General features: G+C 37.4%; 1 protein-coding gene across 1 annotated transcript; it reads left to right on the top strand.

The window, feature by feature from the left end:
• Positions 1–235: 235 nt before the first annotated feature.
• Positions 236–10,547, top strand: elp6 (elongator acetyltransferase complex subunit 6). Its single transcript, XM_057833214.1, has 7 exons — positions 236–1,172; positions 1,815–1,893; positions 1,980–2,050; positions 2,132–2,256; positions 4,274–4,472; positions 4,534–4,698; positions 10,324–10,547. Exons 1-7 carry the CDS (start codon positions 1,119–1,121, stop codon positions 10,447–10,449), a joined length of 819 nt encoding a protein of 272 aa, XP_057689197.1. The 5' UTR covers positions 236–1,118; the 3' UTR covers positions 10,450–10,547.
• The last annotated feature ends 271 nt before the right edge of the window (positions 10,548–10,818 follow it).

Raw genomic sequence — 10,818 nt, 5'->3', positions numbered from 1 at the left:
CCTTCCAATTCATTATTTTTTAAATTGTTGTGATTTTAGAATTTTCACATTTTCAGCAGAATATTTCAATTTTTTCATTATTTTTCCCCTTATTAATTTTTTTAATTGTTTTTTTTTTTTGTTGCTCTTATGTATTTTCCCAATGCTTTATGTCTATGTATAGCTATTTTTAAATGTTAATATTACGCATCAAGGGGTTACTATTCAAAAGTGAAAAACCTCCATTTTATGCCCGATTTTTTTTTGTAAAGATATTTATGCAAATAAATGCAATAAACATTTACGATGTACACTCTATTTTTTGCCTTGCGTTTTGATTAAAAAAACAAACAAAAAAAAAACTCATGACCAGTCATTGACCCCAAGCAATATCCTGTTACGCGTTTTTTAGCTAACATACCTTTACACCTAAAATTCTTTTACACATTTACTGCTATGTAATGAAAAAAAAAAGTGTCAGACTTTAATGGATAAATCATAAAAGTTATAAAGGATTCACATGAATGCATTCAGAAGTTTGCGTTTGAGGCGAGAGTTCACCACTGCCATCTGCTGACTCTTTTCAGATTGCACATAGCTGCTTCTGTAATGATATTATTTATCGACAAATAAAATAGTGATATCCAGCAAAAAATAAAGTATACTAGATGTCAATGTGTAGTTTGTTTTTAAATATGCTTTTAAATCTATATATGTTCTCTTTTTTTATCATTATTATTTACGAAGAACAGATATGCTTTATCTGTCATTTTTTAAAATCATTTTTAGTAAAATCATGTTCAATGAGTAACACACGAACAGATGTAATAAAAAGTGAGTTTAAAAAATATATTTTGTAAGTGAGCGACGGGGGAAGTTACAGCCTTCCTGTTTTACGGACATATCTTTGGTGGCACTCTGCTACTTCCGGTTAGCTTAGATATTAGCATGTTGAATCCTCTTCTAGTCATTAAATTAATGAAAAAGTTCTTTTTATTACGACGTGAAGGCTAAACGAATGCTTTATGAGTGTTGGTTAATGTGTTGTTTGGAGTTCTTTTTTTAACGAAACGCTGAGCTAGTTTGTGTATGTTTATGACGTGTAGTTGCAGGGTAGTTAGCCGCTAGTGTGGCTAACGATGTTTACAGAACTCAACAGCATCTTGAACGAGAGCCCGGAAAACTTCAGCACGGTAAGAAAGTACGACGGGAAGTAAGTTTATATATTTTGTATGATAGACGTCCTATTCATTTAACCTGGGAAGATCGACTGTCAATACTGATTTATTTATTATTTTAAATTTTATTTTGTATTTATTTTTGCAAACAATTGATGGCGATAGACGTTTAATCAATTTTGACAGGGAGAATGAACCTTTCTCCCTGTTAATAGTTCTCATTTTTCGTTTATAAAATGTGTTTGTTTACATATTTTTAAGATATATGGGGGTGGGGGTGGGGTTTAAATATTTGAAAAAATGTTTTTTTGTTAAATTAAAAATGTTAATTTACTCTTTCGTATTAAAAATTGAGTTTTTTTCTTCAAAAAAGGGGAAGAAACAGTATTGTCTTATTTATTTTAGGGCTTTTGTTTTACAATTTATGTATTTTTTCATTTTGAAAGACAGAAAAAAGGAGGGAACAGTAAATATTTTTATTAATTATACATATATATATATTAAATTTAAAGAACAATGAAAAATGTCAGTTTACTATTTTTTTTTTTATATTTACATTTAGTAAAAAAATGATAGAGATCATAAGTCTTCTCTTATTTTTATTATTATTATTATTATTATTATTATTTAAGTTTACATTTTTGTTGTTGTCGTCAGGGCGAGTTTGTGCTGCTGTCCGACAGGCAGAGTGATGCCTCCTTCCTCATCCATCACTTTCTGGGATTCTACCTCAGAGGTGAGCATGATTTCTCAACCGACATGAATACTGAGGTTTACAACAATAATTATATACGATCATAATCGTGTTTTGTTTTCTTTTAGCTGGCTGTCAAGTCTGTTTTGTAGGTCTGGCGCAGTCATTGAGTCACTACAGCGCAGTCAGCCAGAGATTGGTACTTCACAAAACTGTTTACTTTGTGTGAAAATGCCGTTTTGTGATGCGTAAAAATGGCTAACATTTTTTGTGTGTTGAGGGTGTGAGTCTGTCTCAGGCTAAAGAAAAAGGTCAGCTGGTGTTCCTGGAAGGACTCAATGAATCCTTGTCCATCCTCAATCCTGATGGCGCCAGACCAGGAAGTCAGGCCATGGACTTCCTCAGGTGAAATTTTGAAGTGTTTTGCTAATGCGGGCAACGCTAGCTGTTCAATCCATTTGTACATGTACATAGCAGCCAATGAACTCACCCCCAAGGGGCGGAGTCCTGTAGATTCTGGGTCATCTGTTAATTTGGGTCACTCTGTTTATTTTGTTTACTTCTAATTTATTTATGTCACTTATTGTTGATTTTGGGGGTACTTCCAGGTAATTTCCGGTTGATTTTGGTCTAATCTAGTTGATTTGGGGCACTTGTGGGTCATTTCCAATTAATTTTGGTCACTTCCTTTGAGAGACTGCGAGAATGAAAAGTGGTGTTTGGTATGTGGGATAATGGCTTTTGGTATGTGGCAAAATGGATTTCGGTAAGTGGCATTTTTTTCCCCGTATGTGGCAAAATGAATTTTGATATGTGGCAAAATGGATTTTGGTTTGTGGCATTTTTTTGGTATGTGGCATTTTTTGGTAAATGGCAAAGTGGCTTTTGACATGTGGCAAAATGGACTTAGGTATGTGGCATTTGTTTGGGTATGTGGCAAAATGGATTTCGGTATGTGGCATTTTTTTTTTGTATGCGGCAAAATGGATTTTGGCATGTGGCTTTTTTTGATATGTGGCAAAATGGATTTTGGCATGTGGCATTTTTTGGTATGTGGCATTTTTTGGTATAGGTATGGCAAAGTGGCTTTTGACATGTGGCAAAATGGATTTCGATACGTGGCATTTTTTTGGGGTGTGTGGCAAAACGGATTTCGGTATGTGGCATTTTTTTTTGTATGTTGCAAAATGGATTTTGGCACGTGGCATTTTTTTTTTTAGTACGTGGCAAAATGGCTTTTGGTATGCAGCATTTTTTTGGTATGTGGCATTTTTTGGTATATGGCAAAGTTGCTTTTGACATGTGGCAAAATGGATTTCGATACGTGGCATTTTTTTGGGTGTGTGGCAAAACAGATTTCGGTATGTGGCATTTTTTTTCTCTATGTGGCAAAATGGATTTTGGCATGTGGCTTTTTTTTTAGTATGTGGCAAAATGGATTTTAGTCTGCGGCATTTTTTTGGGTATGTGGCATTTTCTTTTTGTATATGGCAAAGTGGCTTTTGACATATACCATTTGTTTTGTATGTGTCAAAATTACTTTTGGTATACGGCTTTTTTTTCTATATAGCATTTTTTTATATGGCATTTTTGCAGGCCGTGCACGTCCATGCCATTGAAGGCTATGCACGTCCAAATTTTCTATTCATTTTGGTATGCCAAATACAAAAAATGTTAAATATCAAAAGCCACTTTGCCACATACCAAACAAATACTACATACCAAATATAAAAATGTCACATACCAAAATCCATTTTGCCACATACCAAATACCACTTTTCGTTCTCGGCCCTACTGCTTTTGATATAGGTCACTTCCTGTTGACTTTTAGGACCGTTCAGGTCACTTTTGTTGATTTTTTTTTTCTCACCTTGTTTTTGGGGGGTTTTCTGGGTCATTTCCAATTGACTTTGGGGCACCTCTGGGCCTTTTCCTATTGATTTTGGTCATTTTTCTGTTAATATGTGTCACTTTGTTTATTTTTGTCACTTCCAATTGATTTAGATCACTTCTTGTTGATACTTCTCGGTCATTTCCTGTTGATTTTGGGGCACTTTCAGGTTACTTCCTGTTATTTTGATCTCACCTTGTTGATTTCGGCAGCACTTCTGGATCATTTCCTATTGATTTTGGGTCACTTCTGTGTCATTTCCTGTTGATTTTGGTGCACATTCAGGCCAATTCCTGTTGATTTTAGGGCACTTCTTGATCCTTTACTGTTAACTTTGGACACTTCTTGATGATTTTGGTTACTTCTTGTTGTTTTTGGGTTGTTTCTGGGTCAATTTCTGTTTATTTTGATCACTTCTTTTCTGATTTGGAGACTTTCTGTTAATTTGGGGAGGGGGACTTGGATTGGACGTCTATCGCTCTCAGTTGCAGCTAACAAGTATAAACAAAACACTTTTGATTCTTTGAGCAGGAATCCCGGGGCAGGCCTGCGAAGTCTCTTCCAATCTGTACACTCCAGCCTCACCTCACAGGGGGCGGAGTCCGGCTCGCTCCGCCCACCCGCGCTGCTGGTGGACGACGTCAGCGTGCTGCAGAGTCTCGGCGTCAGCGTGGACTCCGTGCTGGATTTCAGCCATTACTGCCGAGCCCTGGTCTGCTCGCAACTGAAGGTGAGCTGACCCCAAAACGTGAAAATCCCCTAACGTGACTCCCGGTGGATATCGGCGGCAGGGCAACGTGGTGATGCTGCTGCGCTGCGACGGAGAAGACGACGACGATGATACGGGAAGTGAGGAGAGCTCGGAGAGGTTATTGAGAGGACTGACTCACCAATGTAGCCTATCGCTTAGCGTACAAGGTCTTCCAACGGGTTATTGCCGGGACATCCACGGTCAGGTACTGATAGATATGTATTTAAACAGCATGGCTAATACCGTTTCTCAATCTTTTATCATTGCTTTTTGCTGTGACAAGATGCCGATTTCAATGAGTTTATCCCTAGTAGACGTCCAATCCATTTGAACTGGGAGGATGGCAGCGAATGAACATTCGTTCATTCGCTGCCAACCCTCCCACTTCAAATGCATTGGACGTCTAGCACCGTCAATGGCAGACAAAGAGTAAGTAACAGAGGCTTTGACATTGATAATCTTTTAAAAATCGGTTGAGAAATAAGCCAGTAATGACTATTTTAATGTCATTGCATTGACTTTGATAGGAATGTCGCCCCTACCAACATGGCCGCCCTAAAGGCCAATTTGGAATGGCCAATGAAAGGTCTTTTTGTAGACGATGAGTGATGCTTTGACAATGATAAAACACATCTTTTAAAAATTGGTGTAGAAATAAGCCAGCAGTGACTTTATTTGAATGTAGGGCTGCAGCTATCGATTATTTTAGTAGTCGATTAGTCAAATAATCGAGTAATCGGATAAGGAACATGAAAAATTAAAATACCTGAGCTGAACCTGAAACAGTATAAGAAAATAATTAATGAGGATCTATGTTTAAAACAATTGGCTAACTTAGCAAAATCCCGCTAGCTTAAATGCTATAAAATGCTAACTTTTTTTTTTTTGTTTTTTTTGTTTTACAATGCTCTTAACAAATGGTTCAGACACATATTCCCACAAAAAAATGACTAAATATACCTGTAAAATAAATTACAAATGCATGAAAAAAAGATAAGGTCAAACAAAATCTTATCTTATGTTGGTCTTAACAGGGAGCAGATGGATAAAACCATCTGAAATTAGGCAGATTAGAGGGCAGTGTATCCACCCAAATCAATAAAACTAAATGCAAACAGTTTCAAAATAAACCATTACAACGCCACTTTAATTAAATGAATACTCGAAGCAGCAAAATTTAATTCGAATCTTTTTTTCTAATCGAATACTCGAGTTAATCGATTAATCGTTGCAGCACTATTTGAATGTCAACTAGGGTTGTTCCGATCATGTTTTTTTGCTCCCGATCCGATTGTTTTAGTTTGAGTATCTGCCGATCCCGATATTTCCCGATCCGATTGCTTTTTTTTGTCCCGATTCAATTCCAATCATTCCCGATAAATTTTCCCGATCATATACATTTTGGCAATGCGTTAAGAAAAAAATGAATAAAACTCGGACGAATATATACATTCAACATACAGTACATTAGTACTGTATTTGTTTATTATGACAATAAATCCTCAAGATGGCATTTACATTATTAACATTCTTTCTGTGAGAGGGATCCACGGATAGAAAGACTTGTAATTCTTAAAGGATAAATGTGACTTTGTATATTGTGACTAAATATTGCCATCTAGTGTATTTGTTGAGGTTTCAGTAAATGATACTGTAGCCATGTAACTTCTGCCCAAATGCATGATGGGAAGTGCAACCATGACTGCGTCGTGGTACCAATTGATATATCTTCTCTGCGTTGGGAAATAACATGGGGTGTTAAGAAAATGATCAAATACTACCTTTCTTCCCCACATTGCTTCCCACGATTATTCTAATCGTTGGGAGAGAGATTGCAAGGCTTTAGCCATTTAAAAGAAGGCTCCACAGGTTGCCAAAATTCACTCTACTCATTTTACGCTGCCTTTTAGCTCTATATACTGTATTGGTAAAACGGCGCCATTATAGATTGAACACGACAATGCGTAAGTGGGTTGTGCAGCGCATGCGTTAATTGCGTTAAATATTGTAACGTGATAAATGTAAAAAATATTCATTCTCACCGTTAACGCAATAAATTTGATAACCCTACCTTAAGCTTAAACTAAAGACTCTGGAAGAGTGTAACACATTATGTCTGTAACGTCAAATACAATTAGAAAACAATTTAATTAAAATATATATATATGTATATCAGAGGTTGCGCTAGACATTTTCGTAGTCTGCCATTTTGACTGACAGGGTCATAAAAATCCGGTCATAATCTATTTTTACCCGTCACTTAAATTTTTAAAATGATAATGATGACATATTCAATAGTATTTAGTTTTCATTCATTTTTAATTAATATTGTAACGCTTGCTCGGCGGCGAAAAATTAGACACGGAAGTCGTGGTATTTTCCTCCCTCTTTTTACTCTGCGCTTACCGCCAACAACACCAACAAAACGACAACTCCATCCCCAAAGAAAAAGAGGCAACTATATAGACCCCAATCACCAACATCACACAATGATCTTAATTGTGGTTGTCAGCCCAAAATCTTCTAAATATATATTAAATGCATCTTACCTGATATAAAATGACTACCACATCGTCTGTGGTGATCGTTTGGTGCCCAGATTTCTTGTCGAATTACAGCAGTCCATCTCGCTCTCCTCTTCGGGTCTCTCAGAATACGGTAGAACTTCAAGTCTCTCCGTCTATCTTCTCTGTTACTGCAACCAACCGCCACACACGCCTTCACCATTTTGATTATTAATGTTAACGAGCAGAAAAACATGCCCTAATAGGAGGCATGTATGTAGCGGTAATGTGTAAACGCGACAAGCTGATACACAATATGGCGGCTCCAGTCAGGGGGGCGGAGTTGTAACGTCATGTGATTGGGGTCTATACACAGGCGGCAATCTAGTCCACCAATTGGATGACGCGCTGACACACTAGGTGCACCAATAAGAACCTTGCGTTGATGTGTCAATCATGGTGCCGCCGCCAGACCCCGGTGACGCTACAATATTCTGACAGAATAGCAAACGACGTCATGCATTAAGAGAGACAATAGCTAATTTATATGCTCACTCGCCACCCTGTGGTCTGGGGTGTGAATTGCAACCTGTCAAAATGACGGACGGACTTCAGTTTTTTCCGTCACCGTTTTAAAAAAACGGTCAACGACGGAAAATATTCGGTTAACGCGACTCCTGATATATATATTAGGGCTGTCAAACGATTTAAATTTTTATTGGAGTTAATTACAGCTTAAAAATTAACTAATCGTAATTAATCGCAATTAATCGCAATTCAAACCATCTATAAAATATGCCATATTTTTTTGTAAATTATTGTTGTAATGGAAAGATAAGACAAAAGATGGATATATACATTCAACATACGGTACATAAGGACTATTTTTTTATTATAACAATAAATCAACAAGATGGCATTAACATTATGAACATTCTGTTAAAGCGATCCATGGATAGAAAGACTTGTAGTTCTTAAAAGAAAAATGTTAGTACAAGTTATATAAATTTTATATTAAAACCCCTCTTAACGTTTTCGTTTTAATAAAATTTGTAAAATTTTCAATCAAAAAATAAACTAGTAGCCCGCCATTGTTGATGTCAATAATTACTTACACAATGCTCATGGATGCTGAAGCCTATAAAATCAGTCGCACCCAAGCGCCAGCAGAGGCAGGAAAACTCACACACAACAAGTGAGCGTTTCACTGTGTACTGTCATTTAAATCACTCTGAGCGGGGCATCTGCGTTAATTGCGTCAAATATTTTAACGTGATTAATTTTAAAAATTAACGCCCGTTAACGTGATAATTTTGACAGCCCTAATATATATTTAAAAAAGGCATGTCCGATATTTTTTTGCGATTCCAATACTTTGAAAATGACGTGATCAGACCCGATCGATCGGCATCCCGATCGATCGGGTCTGATCACGTCATCTCTAATGTCAACGCATTGACCCTATTGGGAATGTCGCCCCTACCAATATGGCCAACAGGGCGGTAGAGGAGTTCCAAAAAATTGATTATTACGTGCATCGGCACGTGATGGTTCGATTACGATTCATAAAGGTTCAAAAACGATTTTCAATCATAACTTTATGACAGCCGCTCGTAGCGGAACGAAATTTAAGACACGTCTGCCGCTCTGACACCGTTAACGGTCGCACGCACAACATTATGATGGATGCTCCCAGTTACTAGGAGAGAGATTTACTCCTTTTTAAAAGACTGGAAAATAAATTTGTGTATGAGACAGGCAGGAACAGAAGGGGTCGCAAGTTATTTTTTAGAGCGAGAGAGGACGAGAGATAGCTCGTTGCTCCTTGTCTTTCAGATGTCCAGCAGTAGTTTTAAGGCATTTCAATTGAAAAATGTCCAGAGTGTGTTGCTAAGACCTGTGTGCGTCTATAAGAGGTGAGTACACGAACCCTCTTGTACTGTTTAGCCTTTATCGTTGTTGTTTTTGAGATGGTAATAGTTAGCGCAGAGCGCGAAGCTAATTAGCTAATTCGCTAACGTGTATTTCATATGCAGAACGTGTAAAACCATGATTAAGCGGTAACACTACAAACATTTGAAATAGCATAGAAAGTTGTTGCAAGTGCTGCCTGGGAGCCGACAGGCATGTGTGCGCATGGGCGGGCAGGGAGAGAAGAAAGTGCGTGCGGTGTAATGAGTGTGCGTGTGGCGGTGTTTTTTTTTTTTTATGTGCTCGGCAATAAACGCCACAAGTTAAAAGTGATCAAGAGCAGTTGTGATTTCCACCTGTCACTCAGAGTTACACAAGGGAGGTAACACGGTGAAAACAAAGTATATTGTTTAAAGGAAGTCTTATTTCTAAAGACACTTTGTTTGTGTCCAGAAAATGTGGAATTCATTCCACCAGTGTAAATTTTATGGTATTGTTGAGAGAAATACGTACTCCCTTTAAAGTGGTTACGTTTTTGCACTTTCTTGTAAAAAAAAATAAATAAATAAAAAAGCAGATTAAGGGCAGCTTTTTGCTGTATGGGCATGTTTCCATCGTTCCTGTTGAATCATAAGGACATTTTCAATAAATAAGGGACATAAATTTGTTTGGCTACTTTATTAATGAGTAATGTACGATGCATCGATAATCGTGATAATCGCGATCACCGTCAATACCGTGATCATCGTTCAAAAATCGAATGGTGGCATCCTGAATCGTAATCGAATCGAATCGTGGGGTGGCCAAGATGGCACACCCCTACAGGTCGGCCATTTTGGTAGGGGCGATGAAAGGTCTTTTCATGCTTCTGCCATCAGTTGAAATGAGTTTATTACTCGTAGACGTCCAATCCATTTGAAGCAAAGGGATTGGGTGCCAACCCTCCAAGTTCAAATGGATTGGACGCCTAGCATTGCAAATGGCAAATTTAAAAATTAGCTAGTGTTGACATTAATGGGAACTTTAATAAAAAAATAACTTGAGAAATAAGCTAGTTATTACTTCATTTTAAATGTAATTCCTTGCTATTTACATGCCTCTAAAGGCTACCAAATCACTACTTTTGTCAAAATGAAGCTTCTCTGCAGCCTTCAACGTAATTAGGAGTACACCAAGATACCACATGGTGGCGGCAAACGACTATTTTTGTCTGAAAGAAGCTCTTTAACTGACCTAAACGTAATTCCTTGGCACTTATATGCCACTAAATCACTACTTTTGTCTAAAGGGAGCTCTAAACTCACTTTAACATAGTTTGTTTTGGACCCAGATGCCAATTGATAGCAAGATGACAATATTAGTAGTTCATATCAATAAAGAAGAAACATTGGTTCTATTTTTTTGTGTGTGTTTAGTTGGAGGTATGGGACAGAAGAAGACAAGCTGATGGTCAGGACCAGAAGAAGACGACCTTTCAGTACAAAGTCCATGACAAAGGAGCCTCCTTCTTCGCTCCGGGGACATCAAGTGCCGTTCTCTAGTATTACCAAGTCATATGAGAAATGTACTCTGTTGCTTCATCATTTTTACAATGTGTCTTATTGTAATTTTATTGAGTTTATTTGAAATATAAATAAAACAAATGGATTTATTATTTGTTTCTGCTGTGTTTGTGTGATGTGATGCCAGAGAGGGCGCCCTAAGCACTGGCGGATTAGCAGGGAAGAAGAATTGTGTATCGCTCTGACCGTAGATATCATATGTTTAGCCAGTTAGATGTGTAATGCACGCTGCGTTCAAAACGGGACGGCAGTAATCAGTTGTCGGCCATTTTGTGTCAGTGCCATTTGATTAACAGTCAATGGAGAGTGTACTTTAGTTTGAAATGGTTATAAATGGCACAATTTTCA

This window comes from Corythoichthys intestinalis, chromosome 4 (genome assembly GCF_030265065.1).
Source record: "Corythoichthys intestinalis isolate RoL2023-P3 chromosome 4, ASM3026506v1, whole genome shotgun sequence".
Taxonomy (NCBI): Eukaryota; Metazoa; Chordata; class Actinopteri; order Syngnathiformes; family Syngnathidae; genus Corythoichthys; species Corythoichthys intestinalis.
The sequence above is the reverse complement of the archived record's forward strand: the minus strand, read 5'-3'. Positions and strand labels throughout refer to the sequence as shown.